General features: G+C 45.1%; 1 protein-coding gene across 8 annotated transcripts in view; it reads left to right on the top strand.

Moving 5' to 3' along the window:
- TNS1 (tensin 1) overlaps window positions 1-26,713 on the top strand; it is a 564,007-nt gene that overhangs the window by 410,388 nt on the left and 126,906 nt on the right. For 7 of the 8 annotated variants that reach the window (XM_083153686.1, XM_083153691.1, XM_083153689.1 and 4 more), the window contains 2 exons: window positions 18,688-18,729; window positions 20,073-20,122. In XM_083153686.1, coding sequence (XP_083009812.1) covers window positions 18,688-18,729; window positions 20,073-20,122 — 92 coding nt within the window. Of the gene's footprint in view, window positions 1-18,687; window positions 18,730-19,219; window positions 19,435-20,072; window positions 20,123-26,713 lie in introns of those variants that run through there. The other variant, XM_083153692.1, reaches the window with a different exon arrangement.

Raw genomic sequence — 26,713 nt, 5'->3', positions numbered from 1 at the left:
GCATTGTTATGCCGAGCACAAACAAGGAGCTTCCGATGATTAAAATGATATGTGGCATGCCTATATTCTGTGTGCGACTGTGGCTGTACCTGCATACGGAATGCTATGTTACAGTGATTTCCATGAATACACTATTTCATATGCAGATACAGCCTCATTCACACACAGAATATAGGCATGCTGCATATCATTTTAATCAGCAGAAACTGCTGATGCCCCTAGTTATTCCAAATGCCCTAGGCAATTGCCTAGTTTGCCTATGCCTAAGGCCGGCCCTGACTGTTCATCTCATTCTGTCATCTTACTTTCTGTAGTAGGTTTTAGTATACACTGTTTTTCATCATGCTTGGGGTCCATCATTTGTGGCATTTCTAGTACATACACCACTCTCTGGTTGCTCCTATTAGGAGCATGATTACAAGTATGTCTCAGAATTTTAATCATTTAAAGCCCCAAAAATATGTCATGTGGCCAATCAAGACCTTTAAACCATTATGACCACAGTAGCAGCCACATGCAGCATTATTTGTCCAATTTACTGATAGATTTAACCTTAAGACAGGTCGGACACGTGTTAGGCCAGTATTCAATGCCTCAGATTCGCCGTTTTTTTTCAGTGAATCTGGCAATTCGCTGGGTGAACGGCGAATTTTCTGTCAGAAAAAACAATTCGCCATATTCAATGGAGGCAATTCGCCACAAATGAACAGCGAATGTCTGCCGATTCGCCGAAAATGATTCTCCGCAATTCGCCTGTGATTTTCAATGGGGTTTTTAGTGGAATTCGCCGAGAGTGTATTCAATGCTCAAATGGAGAACTGCTTTCTCCATTGAAATTCGCCATGATTCTCCATTTAGCATTCGTCAGCTTTTTATGGAGAACTGAACATGTTTCTTTAGAAATAAATGTTTTATTTCCTTTTTTTTATGTAAAAAAAAACAGTTTTAATTTAATCTGATGGGTCTTGCTTATATTCAATCATTACTAGCGCCTCTTTAATATATTTAGAAGTTTTATTACATCATGCATACTTCCAGTAATGTTTGCTGACTCCAGGATATTGAGGAGACAATTGCTCAAGGAATTTGATAAATTCTCAAAAAGAAGAAGTCAAACTTTTATCTAAAGTAATTGTTCAGTTGAAGAGAAGATAAAGGTGCAAAAACATACATCGCTCTCATACATACATACACCTCCACTCTCATACATAGATACACTGCTCTTATACATACTCTGCCACCCTCATACATACACCTGTCTCATACATACATACATAGCCGCTCTCATACATACACCCTCTCTCATACATACATACATACAAATATACATACACCACTCACATACATACATACATACACCGCTCTCATACATACATACATACATACATACATACATACATACATAGCTGCTCACATACACTGCTCTCATTCATTCATGCATACATACATACATAGCTGCTCACATACACTGCTCTCATTCATTCATTCATGCATACATACATACATACATACATAGCTGCTCACATACACTGCTCTCATTCATTCATGCATGCATACATACATACATAGCTGCTCACATACACTGCTCTCATTCATTCATACATACATACATACAGTACATAAACTGCTCCCTTACATACAACACCGTATCTTATTACCCTTGGTGGTCCAGGGTGACGCTGCTGCTGATGCACGGTGCTCCTGGCAAGTAGGTGGGGGAGGAGGAGACGGAGTGAGGAGCGCTTCTGGAGGGGATACCGTCTCCATGCTTATGAAGACGATGGAGGTGGGGCAGATAGACGCAGGACCCGGCGGCGGAGGATGAGGAAGCTGCTTCAGTTCCTCCAGTGACAGCTGACAGCTAGCTCCACAGTCCACACTGCTGCTGACGGGAGGGAGGGGTGGATCATGCTGCTTGACCCCTGACCCGCCCCCTTCTTCCTCCGGGGCTACAGTAGCAGAGTTTTTTAAAAATGAGGGAAATGTTATTTGGTGCTGCAATTGTGCGGGTGGGTGCATTAGGAGGTGCCTGTGCACCCCTGGCACCCCCCGTGCGCACGCCTATGAACACGGAGCCCCCGCACAGCCTGATGGCGGGGAAGGCTCCAGCAGCAGCAGCAGACCTCCGGCTCTGGCAGCCCCAGCGTGGTGATAGCAGATGTCAGCGCTGGGACTGCTGGAGGTCTGCTACTGCTGCTGGACCCGTCCCCGTCCTCAAGCTGTGCGGGGGCTCCTGGCAGCATCAGCGTGCTCCCCCGCTGTGACTCCGCTCAATCCCCTGCAGTGGCATTGTAGCCACAGCAGCAGGGGAGAGAGCCGAGTGCAATTCGCCGCAGAGGCATATTATCGCCGTCAGGGGCTGAGAGCCCCTGACGCGTTGAATAATGTGAACGGGCGGCTGCAGGCAAATCTCCCTGCAGGGAGAATCTGGGCGAAAGTGCAGCGAATCCTACACAGGATTCGCTGCTGCCCTCGACCCCGGGCCATTGAATACTGGCCTTAGTCTGATTAATATCAGTGTAGTAGGTGCACAGCAAAGGAAGAGACACCTATATTACTAATTGGATCTAGATTAGGGTTGGGCAATAAGCAATGTAAATAAAAGTATGCAGCCCAAACGTGTCCCACATGTACTGTACATTTATTCTTCTAGGTGACACTCATGCTGTTTTCACACAGCAAAACCTGCTTAGGTTAATGTCCCTTTCACACATGTTATTATACCGGGTATAAGCAGGTTTGCGGTGTGAAAGCACTCTACCACTGATCAGCAACGAGGCCTTACTTTGAAGTAAGGTTGCCCCGGCAACATGGCGGAGTCCGGCGGAGGGGAGTACTGAAGCGGACGCAGGCCCCGGGTGGAGCTGGCTAGCGGCGGTGACATACGGGGGATCCGGCAGGCAGAAAGGGCTCTGGCACACTTATGGCCACTGAGGTCCCGCTCTGTGCATATCTAATGAGCGGGACCCAGTGCAGTGAATATTTAATGAGCGGGTCCCCACCCCCTGCATATGTAATGAGCAGACCCGCTCATTAGATATGCACTGGCTCCCGCTCATTCGATATGCACAGAGCAGGACCGGCTCAGTGCTCACTACTACCAGGATCCTAAATACCGTTTCAGACCCTTTCACACTGCCCAAAAAAACGGGTAAGACACTGCTTTTTACCCGTTTAAGAAATACCAGTATTTCTTAAACATGTAAAGCACCCTGGAGCTTTCATGTTGCAGCTCTAAACATTTTTACACATTTTAAAAGGCGAAAAAAACGTCAATATACCGTTTAAGAGCTGCAGTGTAAAAGGGGTATCAGAGACTTATGACAGCCATTGTGTGGGCTCAATCATTATTGAAGAAAATCCTACCCATTAACAAATGATGGAGTCATGGGATACTTAAAGAAGGAACTCCATACAGTATTCACCGCTCACTACTTAAATACTATGGCCTGCCAATGTCCATACAGCACTCATTCCCCACGTATCATACAGAACGAAACACTTCTAACCAATTGATTTATGAATCTTAGAAGTCTGGCTATCCGGATAAATCATTACATTAGGGGAAAAGATGTGGGGGTAGCGTACATTTATTTGGCTGTTTTAAAAAATTCCCCTTTGAAAATCCATTGATGTGAACACAGTGACCTCAACTCAGTGGGATCTGAGACAGTCTATTAATAGTAACTTGAGAGTTTGTGGGCGTTATCGCAGTCCACGGGGAGCTATTCCTGACTCCAGTGAGTGGGTTATATACACAAGTAGAGACAATATTTTGAAGTCTGATAAATTTCAGATTTAATTTGTACATATACTGGATATATTGCATGTAATGTTTCATTTGGACAGAGAATGAATGTGCTGTAATAGCACGCTGCCAAAACTGATAACAACATAGAATGAGCTACATTATTGAAATATATTTTTGTTCATGGTAATGCTTTTTACTCAAGATGCAGTCTGTTATTCCACACGGAATACATACGAAATCCCGGCAGTCGAAATCCCGGCGTTCAATATCCCGACGCCGGAATCCCGCCCGCCGAAATCCCGACAAGGGGGGGACGTGGATCGCCCCCCCTTGCAGGCTCGCTGCGCTCGTCATGCAGCGGGCCCGGTGCCTCGCTACACTCGGCACACTAATTTATTCTCCCTCTATGGGTGTCGTGGACATCCACGGAGGGAGAAAGTGTCGGGATTTCGGCTGTCAGGGTTTTTGAACGCCGGGGTTCCGACCGCCGGGATTTCAACTGCATCCCTTCCACACATATATGTACTGATGCTCTTGGTAATGCTCAGGGGTTAAAGTGGGGGGTGGAATTGAGTTCTACCACCTCTAATGGTGAGATGGAACTAGTTCAGTTCTGCCTTGGCCCTGGCACAGTAATTTTAGCAGAAAAGCATTATAGTTTGCATGGGGGTACCGAAAACCCTGCCACTGGCCCTGGCTTTGCCTAGAGGGGGGGGGGGGGGGGGTAAATCAGGTGGCAGATGGAAAGGAGTTCCCCACCTCTCCAGGACCACTTTTAGCTCTGGTAATACTCTACATGTTTCTCTAAATTGCTAGAGCTTTTCAGTGGGCCACTTCACATTTCAGGGCCACAGTGCAAGTACCCTGGTTTCACTACAAATATTTATGCAAATAGTTATGCATTTCAGCATTAACAGTGGCAACAATAATTATAACTGGCATGCTATGTTTTATCAATTTAGCTTTTTGTCCTCTACTAAACCCATAGTTCTTACTATATTGAGGACTCGGGAAGGGAGAAAGAAATAATTAAACTTTTAATAAAATTGTAGCTAATGTGAAGTGAAATTTTCTAAACTGATATATGAACAGTGGGCTGAAGTCTTATGTGCTTAGGTTGAATTACCTCTATTTTTGTTGCGTGTGGACCTCTCTAATACTCCAATCACATCACAGAGCAGAGTGAAATGATCCCAGCTCTGTACATATACTCCTTGGACTTGTGTCACTAGAACATTGCACCTCTCTTGTCACATCGTATTATCAGCAGAATTCCATTTGCCATAACTTTGCTTTCTTCTAATATTTGACAAGTGTCCGTGACCGGACAATATATTTTCACATCATGTTTCATACAGATAAAGCCCTCCCAAGCTAGCCTTGTGCTAGCCTATTGTTCTCAGCTGCAATACAATGCATAGAACAATACAGTAGGGGTTTAGCAGAGTAATCCTATTGCTCACATAATCCTATTAAAGGGCTAGATGAGGATGGCTCCATCTGTATATAATGTTTAGTTGTCACTTTATCAGTATGTATTCTTTTACACTTCACATACAGTATATTACCCTCAGCCAATGCTTGTTTCTGTTCTTGTTAACCATTTAGTACAATGAACTCTGCAGTAACTAATATTTGCCATGCTGAGTTCTAAGCAATGAGATTTCACATCAGGCAAAATTCTGCTTATTACACAAATATTTTGTGTTTCCCTGACTGATACACAAGATCAGCACATTTTTGGTTGTTATTGGAAAACTGCCAGAATAATGGAATATTTGCAGATTAATGACAGAAGTTAGGAAATGTTGGATGATTAATTAGGAATGACGGCTGATTAATGCTTTGTGTAATAGGGCAGGAGAATAAAGGAATGCTAATAATCTACACCTCTATGACTAGAGGCACCGTGGATACACTCAATATCTTCACGTGCACTATGGGCCTAATTCAGACCTTATTAGAGTACAATTTTTTTTCTTAAAATGGGCAAAACCATGAGCACTGCAGGTAGGGCAAATGTAATGTGCAGAGAAAGTTAGATTTGGGTGAGTACATTTGCTTCTATGCAGGGTAAATACTGGCTGCTTTATTTTTCAACTGTGTTTTAGATTTCAGTTTCAACACAACCCACGCAAATCTACAGGTCCCCAAACACGACAGCGATTTGGGGCGATTTCACCCATTCCCGACAGATCCGGCCGAGAAATCGGGCCAAATGCATTTGGTGTCCCATCAGGTCCAATGTGCGGGCCCCTGTACATTGGAGTTGAGTCGGAGGTTTGACCTCTAACTCGGGCCCCCTCCTTGTGGCGGGGAACAAGGGTCGCAAGCGATACATTGTATGTGAAAGGGCCACATGTGATCCGTGGGGCTCACAGCGATACATCACAGTAGTGTATTGCCACCTTAACTCTCTCTGCACATCTTACATCTGCCCCACCAGGAGTGCACATGGTTTTGGCCATTTTGCGAACAAATTTGCCCTGAGATCAAGTCTGATTTAGGCCCTATGTCCCCAAATGAATCACATCCTATCTGCCCGTTTGTGGTGGATATTTGCTTCCTTCTTTCCCTTGTCTGACCCCTTAGTGCTTGCTGCAGGATTTAGTGAGTCTTCCTATCCTCCCATCTACCTCAGCCTTTTTTATTAGTATTTTGGTTCATCTTTGTATTTTTCTGCTATATATATATATTAATCGTAGCATCATATTCATAAAAGTATTTAATAAAATGTTTGTGTCACAGTCTACTCCCTTCCTCTGCGTGTGGTTACCTGCTGTCTTCGTCTACCCAATGTCCAGGTGCTGGAACAGAATGACTGGATGTGTCTAATGTAACCACTCATATGGGACAAGCTTAGAATTTGGTCATCTTGTTCAGTGTTCAGGCATACAGTAGTGGTTGAGCTAAAATAATATTATACAAAATATTCCACAATGCTGTAAATTCTGCAAATTAAGATTAGGAATATTATTTTTGAAAGTCTGTAAAGACGTCAACAGCAAACAAAATTTTCAGTATTTTCTTAAATTAATCACAGCCTCCAAGATGTGTTTCTTTCTAGTAATCCAATGAGAACCTCGCCCTGAGATTCTGAGAATCTGTTGTTCAGTGCAACCCTAAACAATTTAATGTTCCTTAAAACCCAATTTTTAATAATATTCCTCCCAAATTACTAGACCTAAAGAGAATGGGGAAACCAATCTATAAATTATATATTTATTTGATTTTTACAGTTTTCAGTCAGTCTGGCACTTCTGTGGGATACCGTCTCCAACCACAACATACTCCGCTCCTTCCACTCTTTCTCCCCCCACGGGGTTTCAATAATTGTTTCCAAATCGCTCTCCAGTCCGGCTTTTATCTCTGAGACCAGCCCGACAAGCACTTTGACCACACCAGCAGGCGTTCTTGATAAGATCCTTGTGGTTGGGATGAAATTTATTTTATGAGGCAGTTTGCCAGGCAAAGGGTTATTTTAATATCTTTGCAGTTACCAGCAAAATAATAAATGGAGGAATTGTGAATAAAAGGGTTGGGAAAGAACAAGTCAAACTAGAAAATTCCCCCCAAGAAGATCAAAACCTACTGACTCCCCGGGGGAGCTCTGTGTTTATTCCAAAGCTGTGAGTTTAGGTTTCTTATACAGTTGAAGATTGTCAGATAAGATCTTTAATGTTTACTAATACAGAGAAATAAGGTTTTAGTTCAGAGGATGGAGCTTAGTACTGAAGGCGAGTAGGAGAAATTACACAATGCTGACATTTGTCTTATTCAAACCTCTATCGGTTTGATTGTGTTTCGTCTTGTATCTGGGCCAAGTCTTTACATTAATGGCTCCAGGGACAGGATAAAATCTAGAAGTCAGTTGCTCTGCCATGGAATCTCCAACATCACTGGAACTCTATTTCAACTATGTTCTTTTGTTACTATTGGTCCTCAGTTCATACCTTGAATGATTTATTTTCCAGAGCACATTTATGGGCGGTCTATAAATGGTCAGGTTTGCTAAAGACAGGAGAGTTTACAAATGGAATAAGCTTCATTGGTACTCGTTTGTTGCAGATATTAACCTAAGCCCTGTACTCTGCAGATGTAATAATGACTCTACTCAAAGGGTGCTGGTTCATGACATGTCATTATTGTAATATATATAGGCTTCTTCACTTTTGCATTTGATATATATTCAATTCATTTAGCCTGAGCAACTGGGCATCTAGACTTTTGATATCAGTTCCGCATCAGAGCTGCAATTTACATTGTGCCGGTGATGTGCAGCGGTTCCCCAGCGGCTCCCCCTCCCTTTTACATTAGAGCATCCCGCCCTGAGTGAGAGCCTTCAACTTAAAAAACTTTTGTGCCTGCTTCCTCCATCTCACCTGAATATCCCTGCTACCCCTGTGACAGCCTGCCCTCCTCTCCCACCTGCGCGTGCCTATCGACCCCTCCTTCCAGCAAGTGGCAGCCTGCTTCCTCCCATTCACCTGAATGTGCCTGCCACCCCCCTATTACAGCCTGCCCTCCTCTTAGAGCAGCACGTACCTGCTAACCCCCCCCCAAGTAAGTGATAGCCTGTACCCCCCTGCTGTTGTGTGTATGCCTGCGACTTCCCTTTCCTGCAAGTGACAGCTTGCCTCCCTTGTCTCACCTGCACATGCCCGCCGATTTCCCCCCCCCCCCACAAGTGGGGGTCTGCTTCTTCCACTCTCGCTTGTTAGCATGCCTGCACCCTCCCTGCAAATGACAGCCTGCCCTTTCTCCTCTCACTCTCAATATAACACCCCCTGTCTCCCTAATTCCTTCTATCAACCCCTTCTTTTCCCTTTATCTCTTAATCCATGGTACCCGGTCTCTCTCTGTCCCTCATTTTACAGAAAACTTTCTCTCTCTCCCCCCCCCACCACTCCCTTTCTCCTCTCCCCAACATCCTCATTGTCTCTCACTCGTCTGTCCCGTAAGGGGCATTTTAGTGACGACAACACAGGAGGAGGGGGGGCTATGAAGATTTTGCTGTGGGGCCCATAAAGTTCTAGTTACACCCCTGGACTGCTTATTTACCCTTCTATATGAGGGACTAAACTGCATTTGGCCAGCTGGTCGATCCCTAACACCAATACGCTATTCTCCCCATTGGATTGACCTTTCTACAAGCCTGGTAATATGTTAGCTCTGTACTAAAATCAGTTCTGGGTGTGGATTGGGCCAACCCTATTGGACGATTTTCTACTCTCTCCCTTAATATCACAGGCATGTGCATATTTAGTTTCCGTAGGCTGTTGGACTGTTCTTCATGAAAAATGCCACCGTGGAACAGTGTGTACTACCAGTGGTGGAACTTGTGAGCGGTTGACAAAGGTGCAAATATATTATTTGAGCTCCCATCCTGCACTCCAACCCTAGTTCACAACATGCCACACAGCAGTGGGTTTCAGGGCATGTCAGCGGGTGACAGTATAAGACAGAGGGAGGCAGAGGGTGACAGATGAAAGCAGGTGTGTAAGAATGGAAGGGCAGAAGAGGGCCCCTTAATACTCAGGGGCCCCATTGCAATGCACCTGTTGCACCAATGGTAGGTCTGCCTCTGTGTATTACCTCAAAATAAATGTTCATCTTAATCCCCTGCTAGATTCACAATAGAACCAGAATAATTTTAGACAGTCCCAATGACAAAAAAGGGCGTGATGCTGTCATCGGGCGTGTTACCTCTGGAAACATACACACTTCTCGCCACTGAGTGTTGTGGTTAGTAGAATGGTTTCAGATGTTCTATGACAAGGGCAGATTTCCCTTGTTCTTACCCAAGGTACTAGCTCTATGGTGAGTGACTACTGATCTTTGCATTGGACTCATATTATCTGGTGAGGGGCTTTCTCGTGACAAGTTTAAATGTATTTGCTTGAGAATTTGTTACAGAAATGGTGCTTTATACTGGAAAATTATAGCAGTCATGCACTGGGTAATAAGTTTCTTGTGCTGTTCTGCAATATCTACTGTACTGGGCTAAAGGAGATAATGGCGTGCAAAGGAATCTCTTACTTACATACTTTCCTGCAAAGAAACATTAACAAGGATTTTATTACTGGGGGTTTAATAGAAAGGCTTTTTCTTTTGCTACTCCAACTTTGGAATAAATCGCTGTCTTTGTTATGGCAACTGCCTTGCAAAAATAACTCTGGAACAAAGGGCTCTATTAACAGAGTTGATTTTGATGTCAATGTTACGTATTAATTGACAGCGTAAACATAGATGTATAATTACCTCTTTTATATAAGAATTGGGCATTGAATTGGTAGTAGCAACGAATGTGTGTGTCAGTGGAGCGTTCACATGGCTTATGCCTTATTTAGGGTCAAGTTTGTTACCAAAATAATTTTTGTCCCAAGAGGTCATTTCCTCCTAAATAGACAGAGGAATCCTTAAAGAGAGTGTACTGGGGGGAAAGCATTTTGTGGGCTGGTCATGCTGTTCCTGAACTTCAGAAATGACACAACATGGGAACCATAACAATATAAGATGTGTGAAGATGGATAGCATTGTTAATGTTTTATTCCTGAGCTTTGTCTGTAAGATCCATTTTTACATAGTTGTTTTTTATTTTATTTCAACTTTCACAGGTGATATGTGTTACCCACACTTTTACAATCCAAACCGTGATTTGCATCAAAGTCTCATGTATTAATAATATTAAAAGTGAATAAAAAATAATAAATATAAATATTCCTCCTATGTCAAAATAGTTTCCCTGAACCCCCTTTCATTTGCACCATTTGGAATCCCTAATTAGTATTCTGAGGTTTCAGAGGGAGATATCCCCACTATTCAGATAAGGGCTTGGAACCTTTTTCAATTGGCCTGTCAACTAATTCCTTGCTGGTAAGTAGCTCTGTATAATAAGTGTATTATGCGCTTTACTATCTAGGTGACACAACAAATCCTCATTATCCCACCTTAACAAGCCTTGCTGATACAGTTAAAGTGTTTACTTGTCTCTTGTTGGCCCTTTCGCATCTGTTCTTTTAGTGATTCACGAACTTGTGCATAACATGGCTGATGATCAATAGCCATCTCATCATTACTGGAGGAATTCCAGGGTACTCTAGTACTCTGTATATCTGGACTAAATGTTCTTGAGTCCGCCCGTCACATGGAAACATGTGAAAAGTCGAGCAACTGAACAGGCATTTTGTTTTATTAATAAGGCTGTCATACAGAAGTAGAAATAAACAGAAGTGTGGTTACTAAGGGTGAATTTAATGCTGTTGAAGGAGCACAAATACATTTATTGTTATTAGCACAACTGTCCCACATTTAAGCAAGTGATATATTAGGAATGGTGATCTTCACAATAGTTTCTTTTGAGAGCCTAGGAAAGCATATTTACTGTATGTGGTTTGAATTGGGTTTGAGATTGTTGTCAACTAAATTTATTGGATTTGACTGTAACTCTGGGCAGTAATATGTAGGAATTATCTTACAAAGCTCTTTATGGCCCTCTAACAACTGATGTATTCAGAATATATATATATATATATATATATATATTATATTATATTCCAGTACAGACGCTCTGGCACTCCAGGATCCCCCCTTAGGGTTAGAGGGCTCAGGTGTATGTGATCAATGAAGAGGCGGCACTCCAAGACTTGCAAACGGCATAACTATATTGTGAAACACATCAACGTTTCGGGGAGATTATCCTTTTCATCAGGATGTGTGTGTGTTATATGGAATAGATCTAGGACCTCTCAGGCACTTCACATGAGGAAATGCATCTCCAGGACTTTAGACTTTAATAAAAAAATTCATTGGGATCACCCAGCCTAAAGTCCATTACTCCATATTATTCTACTCTTCACATACATTATTCAGTATTTCCAGTTGTTGCACATGTGCACTATGTTCCTGTTGTTTTTATATAAGCTGAACAAGTATTTAATACCCCTGTCTGCTGGCCATACATCAGAACGATATCGTTCCAACCAGCCAACTATTTGGCTGGCTGGAATGATAATCTGTCTAGTGTGCGTGGGAGCAAATTATTTGTTCCCACATGATGAAAAACGGCTGAAAACAGGCAAAAAAGGTCTTCCAACTAGTTGGGAAAAATCAAACCTGTTTGATTTTTCCCATCTTAAAGTTCTAGTGTAGGGGGGAACTGTCCCTCCAACTGGACGATACATAGACGGACCATGATCAGCAGTGTCCGCCTACTACTGACATGCTGTGACAGTAACCCAGTCACTGTTCCCACCACCACCACCACCACCAACCAAGTTCCAGTAGCCAGCTCCAGGGCTGCCCTCAGGGGCAGACACCCCTGGCTCCTATCTCTGATACTTGGACAGTTGCACAAGGCTGAGCAACTACAGTGGAATGATGCACAGGGGTGCCAGATGACTGCCCGACAATCGGGATTCCCACAGTCAGTATGCCAACATCGAATCCCGACTGCCGCTGCTCCGACAGGGGGATCCCGACTGATTGGCTGTTCTCCCTTCTCCAAGACTCCCATATAGGGAGAATAGAACCTGTGGTGAGTGAAGCGAGCCACCGAGCCCACAAGGGGCTTCTTTGCGCTCGCCCCCCTATCGGGGCACCGGCAGTTGGGATACCGATGTCAGTATACTGACTGTCAGGATCCCGGTAGTTGGGCAGTCATACCACACCTGCACACGAGGGACTTCTTAAAACAAGACTTCCCAGCGTATGGGCCTGAAACGCTCCACATATATGTGAAGTCAGATAGGGGTGGAGCGGTTCGGAATAATCTATTTTTGGGCCCTGTCAGGGCCCTGTCTATTTGGTCAGTCCGGGGCCCCACAATTTCTGGTGGCAGCCCTGGCCTACTCACCGCTGCAGTCGCAGGGTCCAGGTACCATCCTCCACTTTCCATCCAGGTCCAGGGACCCACTGCAGCCACCGACACCCTGCGATACTCTGCACCCCCTGCACCCGTGATAATTCTGTGACCCAAGCTGCCGGGACCCTCGATCACTCTTCAATCATGTCAGGATTTGTCAGTTCATACCTTTTCAATTGCATCTTTTCTGCCATGCATCTGCAAAAATGGCCTGAAAATTGGCGAAAACTGGTACACTTAGACAAATAAATGGTTTTGCAAGTAATTCCCCGAACCACATGTTTTCTGACCATGCTGTTTTTCCAACAGTCGAAATATCAGCACTTTCATTGAATAGATCAAAATGAATCCAAATTAAACCTTTTATCAGCAAAAAGTAATGATTTTTCCTACTGTTTGAAAAAACAGTGATTAATAACCCCCATACTGCGTACACCATGAATGGTATTATTAACACTATTGTGACTTTGCCCACTATTGTTCATTGACTTTGCCCACCACCAGTAACTAAGCTAATCAGGGGAATGGAGAATTTAAACTACGACGAGAGATTGAGCACCTTGGGACCAGTGTTCCCTCTAAGCTGTGCGTGTGTGCGCGCGCACACAACTCAACGAGCGCGCGCACAGACATTACAACAGAGCGCACAAAGCAGCAGTGGTCCCTTTTTGCAGTTGTGGACTCAATTAATGTGTGTTTCACCCATTAACTACATTGTGTGCTGTGTTTTGAATGTTTAAATGTTTAACATCATTTTGAAGTAAAGTTAACACAAATGCTGAACGTCATTTTCCAGTTATATATAAGTGACGCACAAATTTTTTAATTTCCTTCCAAAGTTGCACAGCCAAAATCTTTTGCCGCACACAGCCTTCGTAAAATTAGAAGGAACATTGCTTGGGACTATTTACACTAGAGAAGAGACGTTTAAGGGGGGACACGCTCAACATGTACAAATATATCAGGGGCCAATATAAGGAACTGTCAAGAACCCTTTCTACTGCAAGAAAGGAAGAGCAGTCAAACTGTGGAACTCTCGGCGGACACAATAAATACGTTTAAAATAAGGTTGGACAAACCTTTATTGGACAAAAACATCCAAGGGTACTAACAAGAATCATATTCTGTCTTTTACAAGGGATAAGCTATTAAATCTAGGTTGAACTCGATGGACGCAAGTCTTTATTCAGCCTTATCTACTATGTAACTATGTAACACTCCAAATGCAGGTGGCTTGCAACATAGCCAAAATTGATCTGCATGTCCAGCCAACAGGGTGTTAATGATGCAATGGAATTCTCATCGTTAACGCTATTTTTCATACACACTGAATGATTTTTTAAAGCTATCGTTCAGAAGGGCTTCAATAAACTATATATAATAAAAAGTAATCTAGTGTGTGTGGGGATTATGTTGCAACATTGAGGCAGATTATTACAAATTCTTTGCATTTAACAATTTCAACTGATACATGTAACTTTGATGAGATTGCCTGGTGTGTGAGTCAGATAATTTAATAGACTTTAATTTCTTGCTCGATGTCTTCTCCTCAGACTTGGCATTCAAACACTTTTATTAAAATACAGATAAAATACAGAAACTGCCTGCCTACTTCTGTGACATCACAGTCGGACAGAAGTTAATTGGTCTGATGATCGGTTAGGTGTGTGGGGTGCTGTTTTAGTCGGTCAGAAAAGTTGGATGGTTGGAGAAAAGTTGGTCTTGTGTATGGCCAGCACATCATGCTATTTATTCAAACTGATAAACAGTAACCGAACCATATTGGTATCTGGGTGGCATGATATGGTTGGCAGAATGTTTATTGCTATTTTTAATAACCCTAACCAATTTAATGCCGTTTCACCAGCCCTAGTTCCACCTGTGACCCAGCACTCTGTTCCAGGAGCACAGATTATTTTGGTGCTCTATGCCAGCAAGAGCATTGGTGCCCCAACCACCCTTATTAAAAATAAGAACAGTGTGCACCAAAGGCCAACAGACCAAAAAGGTCCTGGCCACACAATAGTTCACAAATCAAATTACCCCACACGGTAATGCAACATTTATTACCAATATATTACACAATAATGCCCCATTCTACCGCTCCTTATTCACATTACACCCCACCCCACCATACTTATCCTAAATCACATTACACCACAGATTACTGCTCCTTTGGGTTAGGTACTATGGGGGCTTTAGGCTAGAGGGTGAAAGGTTAGGTTGTGGGGGGGCTAGCATTAGGGAAAGAGGTTTCTAGTTAAGCTGCAGGTAGGGGGATAGGGAGAAGGGGAAGAGGGTTAAGAAACTTATCTGTCAGCTAGTGTTGGTCTTCTGACCACCAGCATCTCAAACGTCAGTTAAACGTGTGTATACAATGTGTGTGTGTAATAAATATGACTGAAGCAATCTGTTAATCCTGGCACCAATTATTATTCTCAACATCACTACGGGGGAGATGGCTGCGGGGCCCTATTCAATTCTGTCTTCCCCGACAGCATTGAACAGGGGATCTGGGCAGAACGTTCAGGAATTCACCAGCTCCCAGCCGCAGCTCTCAGCCACACCCCCTTCTCGACCCGTGGCAGGCGGGACATTGAATCCTGTCTGCAAATTCTCGGTCGAGCAGTATATGCTTGTGTATGTTATAATAAGGTGTGTATATGGAAGAATGTCCCAATTAATGAGCCAAAATAATCTGGCTCATTTATTGGGACATTCTTCCATATACACACAAAGTGGAGGATATCACTTCGGGGTCCATTTTATGCAGATTTTTTAACATCTGTGCACATTTATTCATATTTTGCATGATTATATGCTTATACTTGGCCTGCGATAAACAAGTATACGTGCAATAAATTAATTAATTAATCACAGGCAATTGTAAATGATAGGTGGCCACCTTATTATAACATACACAAGCAATATAATATATTTTATATATATTTTTATTTTTTTTGTTGTTAATTTTATATGCTTATTGTATTGTGATATATTTATTTACACTTTATTAAAAAATTATATTGAGAAAATTGTGTTGAGCATTAATTCAGACCTATATGCACCTCTTTAATAATTAGCGCAGTTAATTGGATAAAGTCCATTTGTTTCTGTAGTCGAAGTCCTACATTTTGTAGGATATCCTTCTAATTAAGTGTGATCACACAGTCACACCACCATTTCTGCTGCTGAAAAATCCAAAATATATTGTCATATATTTTTTTAATAACCGAGTGACTAAAAATCAGCGCCCGAATTAGGAGGGTAACCTCAAATAACTTCTATTGTATCAGATATTCAGACTAATCAGAAGTTCATGTAGTAGCAGGGGTATTTTAAAAATACAAAAAGCAAGAATTAAACCATGGCATTTATTGTTATGACCTTTTTGCCTTACAAAGACTTTGATACTAGTAAGAATTTAAGGTTGTGAGTTATCCGGGCTGCCGATTTTTTCATCGCGCCCGAAATCGTGGGCATCGCGTCGGTCGTGGCCGTTATAAGGAGCCGCGACGCGATGCCCGCGACAGTAATGTTAAAAGACACGATGGACACGATTTCCGACACGATTTCCCATAGACAGTAATGTTAAAAGACGCGATGGACCCGATTTCCCATAGACAACAATGTTAAAATAAAATGACAATGGAAAATTGGCCAATATGGGCATTTCACATTGGATATGTTTTTAAAAAAAATGTTTCATGGCCCCCCACCACCGTTGACGCCAACCCGAAGCGTGGCGAGCCCGCGAGGGGCGGCGGTACGCGTCCTCCGACCTTTTCATACCCCTACTATCCACTAGGGCATGGAGTGAGAATAGAATAGTGTGGCGAGCCACCGAGCCCGAAGCGTGGCGAGCGCACGCGGATACCTTCACAGGTATCCGCATGCCCTTGCGGGCTTCACAGGTGTCCGCGTCCCCTCGCGGGGCTCGCTGCGCTCGCCACGCTTCGGGCTCGGTGGCTCGCTGCGCTCGCCACACTATTCTATTCTCACTCCACGCCCTAGTGGATAGTAGGGGTATGAAAAGGTCGGAGGACGCGTACCGCCGCCCCTCGCGGGCTCGCTGCGCTCGCCACGCTTCGGGTTGGCGTCAATAGCGGGGTGGCGTTAACGGTGGTGGGGGGCCATGAAACATTTTTTTTAAAAACATATCCAATGTGAAATGCCCATATTGGCCAATTTTCCATTGTCATTTTATTTTAACATTGTTGTCTATGGGAAATCGGGTCCATCGCGTCTTTTAACATTACTGTCTATGGGAAATCGTGTCCATCGTGTCTTTTAACATTACTGTCTATGGGAAATCGCGGGCATCGCGTCGCGGCTCCTTATAACGGCCACGACCGACGCGATGCCCCTGATTTCGGCTAAATCGCGGGCATCGCGTCGGTCGGGTGTCCTTAAGTTAAGGACAAAATCGGCAGCCCGGATAACTCACAAGTACCGAATTTAATCCTACAAATAAATGTATACTCATGGTAAAGGCATAAAAAGGCATATTTATTTAAAGAAAAAACATCAGCATCCAACTCCAGCAGTCATTAGTAATACCCCTTTCATACCACACAAATAACCTGCATCCGACCTGGGTTGTTGCCAAGATGACCTGTGTCTATGTGCGGTATGAAAGCCTCATTTGGTAAAACCCAGGTCCAGCAACCCGGCATTATGAAGGGTTTTATTCTGGTCGGCGGGCAGCACTGACCTGTCTGCTAGACTGCAAATGTATGCAGTCTAGTGAACAGGTTTTAATCAGGCCTAAGGACATTTTATATACATTTTGAATGTATTGTTACAGTGGGTCTCTATAGAGCCTTCATAGAAAGAAACCTTTTGTTGTCCTCTGAAGGTTTCCTCTACTAGCTCGTAAGAGGTCATCCTGCTAATAAAATTCCCAGCTTTGGCAGTCCTGGAATATTTTTATTTTTATTTTTTTTATATGGAACTCAAATTAACTTATTTGTAGGCTGGTAAAATTAAAAACATAAAAAAAAAAATATGTATATACAGTATATATTCTATAGAACACTTGGTGGATCCAGATCACCCTTGCACAGTAATGTTAGTTTTACACACCGTTTTAAAAAGAAACCATAGGTTTGCAGCAACATATACATACTGAGTCTGGTAATAGGATGATTTATATACTTTAATTAAGGCAGTGATTTCTGTGGCATAGCTTTCCTTAGAGAGACACAATTAGTAACTGACTTTGACTAAAGCCCCATACACACTAGACAGGATAGTTTGCAAATGATATCATGAACGCCTCCCGCTTGAGTTCCTGGCAAACAATACAGTGAATACACACTGAATTTTAGTGGTCCCCGATCCTTACCTGCGATAGTTGATGATATAGTCACTACTAAGCTTCATGTACAGACCATTGCGGAAGTGTGCGTTGTTAATGATATTGAGTGTACACTACACACTGGACGGTATTACTAAAGATATTGCTCAGATTGGCCAAAATTAGCAATATCATTTTTAATATTGCTTAAGGTCCATACACACTGGGCGACTATGCCCTCCGTGTATGGACAGCGATGATGAAAATCATCGCTGCAGGGAAAGCCACTCAGTGCATACACACTGAGCGGCTTTCCCCCTGCCCGGCGGCGACAGAGGGGGGAGGACGGCGTTGCATAGCGGAGCGCTATGCAAAGCCCTCCTGAAAGCCGCTCATCTGCTGGTATAATCAGCAGATGAACTTCTTTCCCGGCGATGTGACAGGCCATACACACTGGGCGGCTTTGAGCTGAAAGCCTCTCAAACCTGCTGTTTTGAGCGACTTTTAGCTCAAAGTCGCCCAGTGTGTATGGGCCTTTAGCGTGTATGGGGATTAAAGTCTCATATACTCCGGTATAATTTGTGGAAGTGTTTTTCAGAACACGATTTGATTTATTTTTTTGTTTTCATTGCATGAAGCTAAGGGCCTGAATCAGACCTGGTCGCTAGACTGCGTGTAATCGCAGCCTAGCGAACAGGCAAATGCCGCCCGGGCTATGATATAGAAAATAATATTTTTCTGTTTTAAAGAATCCTTCTTTTTGTCTTATTCTAGCCATCCAGCACAGAGACCCCACAGAAGCATGTAGACACCACAGTGAGTATTTTATTTCTCCAATAATTTTGCTTATATTGTATGTTGCAGAGACCTCTATATAAATGGCGAGTGATTAATAAAGAGACCCGGAGGGGTCTCATTTGGGAAATTCTTAAAATATGTGCAGTCTTCTAAATGTTGTGCAAAGCTAGTAATGATGCCTGCTGAATGCTCGGACTTCTAATCCCAGAAGTCACTTGGTAATTGCATAACTGCATTAGAAAGCCCAGTTACGTTTTCCTACATTTCTCAAAACCTAAGTATAAATAGCCTAAATAGTTTAATATCTAGCTTATATCTCTATTAGCCACAGAAGTACACACTTTGTGGCCATTTAGATCCAGGTATTTTGTGTATTGTGTATATGTGTATATATAAGAGAGCGTCTAGCCGAGAAAGCGTTAATGGGGCTGTTATTCACATCAGCTGATAAGAGCCTGACCCTTTAGCTGCAGAGAGAACTGAACACACAGGGGAGGAGAGAGTATGCCCTTGGTTTAAGAGGAAATCCCTTTATTTTAGCATAGTTACAAAGTCATTTCTATTTGTCATAATAATGTAACAAGCGGTAGCAGGAGACGGAATGGCTGTAAAGGACACAGGAACCTTAAGTAGTGGGGTTAATTAGGAGTCTGGCTTTGTGGGTTCTTGGAGGCTGCAGTCATGTCTTGGAGAAGATTTGTGCGTGCTCTCAGCTTCTCGCAGGTACGTCATCTGGAAACCTCTTTTTAGTGGCTACACCTGAGATCAGATGGCAAAGCTTGTGCCAAACAATATAGTCCCTTACCTGGTGACCAGTGTTGCACCTCCTAGACCTTAGTCTCTCTTTGGCTCCCTATATATTAGGACAAAACACCTTTTAAGGTACAGTTCTTATTAGAAATTCCATACCTTGTATCTGACATATGTTGTGTACCAGTATTAATCTACAAGTGCATTTTGAGTTTCCAAGTGTATATGGTCCCACAAGCACTGTGCTGGAACATTTGTGAAGTTCAGTGTTCTCAGAAAGATGCCAGATTGGTTCCGACCTGTCATTTTGCCAGGTAGGGGGTCATAGGGTAGACTGTATGAAGGTCAATATACATTAGGTCAACCACTAAAGGTTGACTGGGATTAATTAGGTCAACAGGGACTGAAGGTTGACACAAATCTAACATTAAAGTGGATGAGAAATATATAGCTTTATAGTGTTTGTGCTAAAACTTACAGATAACATACATCTTGTATTGTATTTGATTTGGAGTCCCTGATGTGCGGTGTTACAGAATGTGCAATCTGATCTGGCCTTAATGTCATTGAGAATTTAAAGACAAATAAAGTTTCTTTATGTTTTTCCACAGGGATCCACTAATTCCTCCAGGAGCACGCAGTCCCGCCGCAGACCGTCAAGGTGGGAATTGTGGGAATCGTACTGTATGTGACAATAAAGCAATAGAAAAAAAAACCTAGATTTTTGGTAAATTGGACAAAGCTAATTGTCCCCAGTGAGTTGTATCTGAGTATGCACAATGGGGGGGTTATTCTGATTCACAAGCCTGTTGTTTCCCCATAGCCTGCACATGGATGTTTATGTTAAACCATCCTTTCGCAGCCGTGCGGGCGAACCCAGTGTGTGTGTGTGTGTGTGGGGGGGGGGGGGGGGGGAGAGACCACCTGTGAGCAGTGGCCAGAGTCTGGGGGACTTGCAAGGCTGCGAATTTAGCAACCTTGCGAGTCAACCAGAATAAGGGCCCATGTGTAGCTTACAGCCTTACTGTTAAGAAGTCCGATTAAAGAATGATTTAGTTTGGATGGATATAATTATAATGTGTTATCACCTATTTAATGCCCTAGAGGTAATATTTTGTCCTCTAACTGGTTTATGTGAACAGTGGTTTTCGATAGGACCTGGGTATGTGATTTGAAGTATGTAAAACATTTTAAAAAAATGCAATATGCTTGTCTTTTATACAGTATTTTTTTTCTTTATTCCTGTTACACCATGGGGAAATGACAGAAATCAGGATAAGGCATAATGCGGGGAATTCAGTTCTCAGATGTAACTCCCGGGTTTTGTGCCCTGAACTATTCAATTCATGGTAAGCTGTGACTAGAAGAGATTTGCTCCCAAGCAGGAATCCTCCTTAAACAGTGTGGCAGAGCTAGTCTTGGTGATACCGGGGTTTGGTAACAGCATTGTGTCTGGCACTTACCTAGGGAGATTTAATTTACCATGAGTAATGCCCTCTCCTGAGGTAAGTGCCAGGTAATGCAATCAATTGAATAGCTCTGGCCGCTTATCTCGGGAGCTGCATCTCCGCAATCTGAATTTCTCTACCGTCCAATGGGATACTGGGCTTCACTACTATGGGGATTGAGACCTCCGCAGGAGAGACAGGCACATAAACAAACTTTCAGTGTGGGTGCACTGGCTCCTCCCCTCAATCTCCCTCCACTAGTCAGTTTTGAAAAATGTGCCTCAGGAGAGGCAGTGCTTCTGGATGCTCCAGAGTTTTTTCCACATTTATTTTCAAGTTTGTTATTTTGGGGCGCTGTAGTGACCACACAGCTGTCCTGCTTCGTGGGTGTCAGGGGAAGGGTCAGTCCCCGACCTCTTCAGGTGCAGAGCTGACCCTGCTACAGGACAATCCAGTCCTGCGTGGGACTTGTCACCGCACAGCATTGCGCTGTAGTGAGCAAGTCCCCTAGCCGCCGCACACCCCTGACAGGTCTGAAGACATCGGTGGTGAGTACAGGCTGGGGGTCCCACAAGGGGTCCCCGCAGCCATTTCTGGTGCGGCAAGACGACGGCTAGTAATGGCGGCTCTCCAGCAGGGACCGCGTGAACACCGCGTCTGATAACTGGCATAGGGGTGCTGCCGCTGGACCACCAGGGACACCCCTCAGGGTATAATGTATGATATATATATTTTACACCTTTAATAATGTCAGTATAATTCTATGTAAGCGCCAGCTCCGTGTAAGGGGGCGGGGCTTCACTCAGAGCGGGACCAAGCTCTGCTGGGCGCGCGCTGTCACTTCCTGCTTCTTCACACGCTGCCAGACTCCATTACAGGGCTCCTCACTGGCGTGGTGGATCCGGGTACTTGCAGCACGGCAGAGACAGCAGGTTTTTATAGCGATTTAGCGCTGCTGCGCTATCTAGCTTAGTCAGACACTGTGTTGTTTATATCACTGTGTTTAGCGTTACCAGCTCACCCAGATCTGTGAGTTCAGGTTAAGGGTGCACTTGGCTCCCCAATTGCTCTGTTTTTTCCCCACTGTTTAGTTACAGACACAGCATAAAACACATAGTCTGTTTTCACTCAGAGGAAACACATCCAGCAGTGTGTGCACGTGTGTGACTGCGTGGGGGTTGTGTTTGTTACTACAGACATTGTAGTACTATCTCATCATGGTGAAAAAGTTCACTTGTATGGTGTGTAGCACCAAGTTTGTGCCCAAGTCACAGTCCCAGGTTATTTGTGAGACTTGTATGTCACCATAGCCCAGTAGTGCTGACACCCAGATCAGTGGGGTTCCCCCACAGCTTGCGGGGCAATCGCAGGCAGACGAGCAGGAGCCTGCGTGGGCCTCCAACATAAAGACCTTGTTGGATTCTGTGGCTTCACAGCTTTCCACTAACACTCAGCAAACGCAGAGGGTTCAGAGGGAATTATCCATGTTATCTGCCAGGGTGGATATTCTTCATACCCAAAATGTACCTCCCCCGCCCGCACAGCCTCAAAAGAGGCAGGCTACTGCTATGGATCCTGACACAGATGAGGACGATGAGGACATATTGGAGGAGGGTGAGGAGCAGGGTCTGCAGGAACCAGCTCCTGAGACGGCAGTACATGGTCCCGAGCCCCTTATCAGGGCCATTAGGGATGTTTTAGATCTCCCTGTAGAGGCATCCACAGAAGGAGACCCTTTCTTCATGACCCAGAAGAAACAGCCAGTGTACTTCCCTGAGCAGGCAGAGTTAGAAACTGCTTTCAGGGCTGCATGGCAAAACCCTGATAAGAGGTTTACTCTTTCAAAAAGGTTCACAAATACATATCCTTTTGAACCTTTGGGCAGAAAGAAATGGGAGGAGCCACCGGTAGTGGACTCCTCTGTTTCCCGCCTCTCTAAGAAGGTGTTGTTACCAGTCCCAGGGGTATCCACCCTTAAGGACGGGGCGGACAGAAGGCTGGAAGCTACCCTCAAGTCCATATATACGGCTAGTGGGGCATCCCAGCGTCCAGTTTTAGCCAGCTGCTGGATGGCCAAGGCTATTCATACCTGGTCAACCCAGATTCAGGAAGGCTTGTTGGGTGACATGACTGTGGCCCAGATAGGGGACAGCCTGCGTCACATTCAGGACACCGCAAAAATACTGTGCGAGGCACAAAAGGAATTGGGCGCAATCAACGCGCGCAATTCAGCCATGGCGGTGTCAGCCAGACGGGCCTTGTGGCTGCGGCAGTGGTCTGCAGATGTAGACTCAAAGAAGAGTGTGGAGGGTATTCCCTTTACAGGAGAATGGCTGTTTGGCAGTGAATTAGACGGTTGGATTTCCAAAGCCACGGCAGGAAAATCTACCTTTCTTCCATCAGCCCCCACGGTTGCAAAGCGTACCTTCACAGGTGCTTCCCAGCAGTCCTTTCGTGGGAACAGGTTTCGCCCCAAGGCTAGGGGCGCCTCCAATGCCAGCAGGGGCACGAGAGGCAAGTTTAGGAAGCCTAACACCTCCAACACCCAGGACCGTCCAAATGCCGCGACTTCCTCTAAGCCTGCAGCATGACGGGGTTTTCCCGCCACGAGACTCTCTCGCGGTGGGAGCGCGATTGTTGCATTTCAGCCATGTGTGGGACGCCTCGGGTCTGGATACCTGGGCCAGAGGTCTCATTTCTCTAGGTTACAAGCTGGAATTCGACAAACCCCCTCCCAGACGATACTTCAGGTCGGCACTTCCAGCATCCCAGGAGGATCAGGTGCTCCTTCAGGGGGCCATTACCAGGCTGCTTCAGTCTCAGGTAATTGTACCGGTGCCAGTCACGGAGCAGGGCCAGGGATATTATTCCAACTTATTCCTGGTACCGAAGCCAGACGGCTCAGTAAGACCCATCCTGAATCTAAAGTCACTGAACCCCTTCCTGCGCGTGTTCAAGTTCAGGATGGAGTCCTTGCGCTCTGTGATCGCCAGCCTAGAAAGAGGGGAGTTCCTGGCCTCTATAGACGTCAAAGACGCCTATCTACACATTCCTATCTGGCCCCCACACCAAATCTATCTCAGGTTTGCCTTGGGGAACAACCATTACCAATTCCGGGCGTTACCTTTCGGCCTGTCGACAGCCCCGCGGGTTTTCACAAAGGTAATGGCGGAAATGATGTCACTACTCAGGCTCCGAAGGGTGAATGTAGTGCCATACCTGGACGACCTGCTAATAAAAGCAGGGTCGGCGGAGGCTTTAAGCAGTGCTCTCAATCTGTCCATACAGGTGCTAAGAGACCACGGGTGGATCCTAAACATGCCCAAATCATCGCTGGTTCCAACCCAGAGGATGGTTTTCTTGGGCATGATCCTGGATACATCAGAACAAAAAGTTTTTCTGCCGATGGAAAAGGTCACTGCAATACAACAGCTGGTCAGGGAGGTCCTACAGTCACCTCTGGTACAGATCCATCTTTGCCTCCGGCTTCTAGGCAAGATGGTGGCTTCATTCGAAGCAATACAATTTGGCCGCTTCCATTCCAGGACCTTTCAATTGGATATTCTGACAAAATGGTCCGGCTCCCCCCTGCATATGCGCAGAAGGATTGGCCTTGCAACAAGAACCAGGATCTCGCTACAGTGGTGGCTAGATTCATCCAATTTGTTGGCAGGCAGACGGTTTCAGATCCAGGACTGGATTCTGGTAACCACGGACGCCAGCTTGAGGGGCTGGGGAGCTGTGACACAGGGAGTCCGCCTACAGGGTCGATGGTCTCCACTGGAGTCAGGCCTTCATATCAACAAGCTGGAGTTGAGGGCGGTCTACTATGCCCTGTTACAGGCAGCTCCATTGTTACAGGGAAAGGCGATCCAGGTCCAGTCGGACAATGCCACCACTGTGGCCTATATAAATCGGCAGGGTGGTACCAAGAGCATGCCTTGCATGAGAGAAGCGTCAAAAATTCTGTCCTGGGCGGAACAGAATGTCCAGGCCCTGTCTGCCATTTTTATCCCGGGGGTCGACAATTGGGAGGCAGACTTCCTGAGTCGTCACGATCTTCACCCGGGAGAGTGGGGCCTTCACACTCAAGTGTTCAATGCCATAGTGGATCTGTGGGGGCTCCCTCAGATCGACCTGATGGCTTCACGATTGAACCACAAGGTAGCAATGTACTGTGCACGGACCAGAGACCCAGGGGCGATAGCCGTGGACGCTCTCACCTGGACCTGGGATTTCCAATTGGTGTACCTCTTCCCACCTCTCCCATTGTTGGCTCGGGTGCTAAAGCGGCTCCGGCATCAGGGGACGGAGGCCATACTGGTGGCACCAGACTGGCCAAGAAGGGCCTGGTACGGGGACATTCAGGCCATGCTAGTGGAAGACCCGTGGCGTCTGCCCCTAAGAGAAGACCTGCTCCTCCAGGGCCCGTTCGTCTTCCAGGACTTACAGCGGCTACGTTTAACGGCCTGGAGGTTGAGCGGCAGATCTTAGTCCACAAGGGTCTCCACCCCTCTGTCGTCACTACAATGATAAAAGCCAGGAAGCCGGTGACGGCTGCTCATTATCATGTAATATGGCGCAGATATATTGCCTGGTGTGAGAAGAATGACTTGCCTCCGGCCAGTTTTCGATTAAACAGTCTGCTACGTTTCCTTCAGGCTGGCCTGGATAAGGGACTCAGATTGGGTTCCTTAAAGGTCCAAATCTCCGCACTATCTGTGTTTTTTCAGAAAAAGATTGCGGCCTTGCCGGAAGTGCAAACCTTCTTACAGGGGGTGCTCAGGATTCAACCCCCCTTTGTGCCTCCCACTGCACCATGGGATTTGGAAGTAGTTCTTACTTTCTTAAAATCAGCCCGGTTTGTTCCACTGGAAGAGTCTGAGCTGCGACACCTCACTTGGAAGACTGTTGTTCTGCTGGCGCTAGCTTCGGCCAGGAGGGTGTCCGAGCTCGGGGCCTTGTCTTGTCGGAGCCCTTACCTTGTGTTCCACAACGATAGGGCGGAACTCAGGACTAGACCACAATTCCTTCCAAAGGTGGTGTCAGGGTTCCACCTAAACCAACCTATTGTGGTTCCTTCTAGCGCGACACACCCAGATATACCAGATACCTTGGATGTAGTCCTCACCCTTAAGGGGTATGTCAAGCGCACAGCTAGGATCCGTAAGACGGACAGCCTGTTTGTGCTTTATGATGCGCAGAAGAAGGGTTTACCTGCTTCAACGCGTACCATTGCCAGGTGGATAAGATGTACTATCCAACAGGCTTATGCATCAGCTGGTTTGTCGCTTCCTTTTTCAGTAAAGGCTCATTCAACCAGGTCTGTAGGTACCTCTTGGGCGGCTGCTCGAGGGGTGTCGGCAATGCAGCTATGCAGGGCCGCAACTTGGTCAGGGCAACACACATTTGTGAAGTTCTACAAGTTTGACACCCTGGCCAGGGAGGATTCCCAGTTCGGGAATGCGGTTCTACAGCAGAATCCGCACGTTCCCACCCGTTCTGGTAGCTTTGGGACCTCCCCATAGTAGTGAAGCCCAGTATCCCATTGGACGGTAGAGAAAATAGGATTTTGGGTACGAGAAAATCCTTTTCTCGTAGTCCATATGGGATACTGGGAGCCCGCCTCAGTGCGGCTTTTTCTGCTGTCAGATCTACTTTATGGTTAGGCTTATTGCCTTGTTTTCTATAGGATAAATATGTCTATAGATTGTTCTAGTTACAGGTGTCCTCTTAAGTTGTTAGGATTCACCTCTCTTATATGTTTTTTGTTCGTTTGGGTGTGCTGGATGAATCTCACCACA

Source organism: Crinia signifera, chromosome 7 (genome assembly GCF_055691185.1).
Source record: "Crinia signifera chromosome 7, ASM5569118v1, whole genome shotgun sequence".
Classification (NCBI taxonomy): Eukaryota; Metazoa; Chordata; class Amphibia; order Anura; family Myobatrachidae; genus Crinia; species Crinia signifera.
This window is presented reverse-complemented; position numbering and strand designations above follow the sequence as displayed.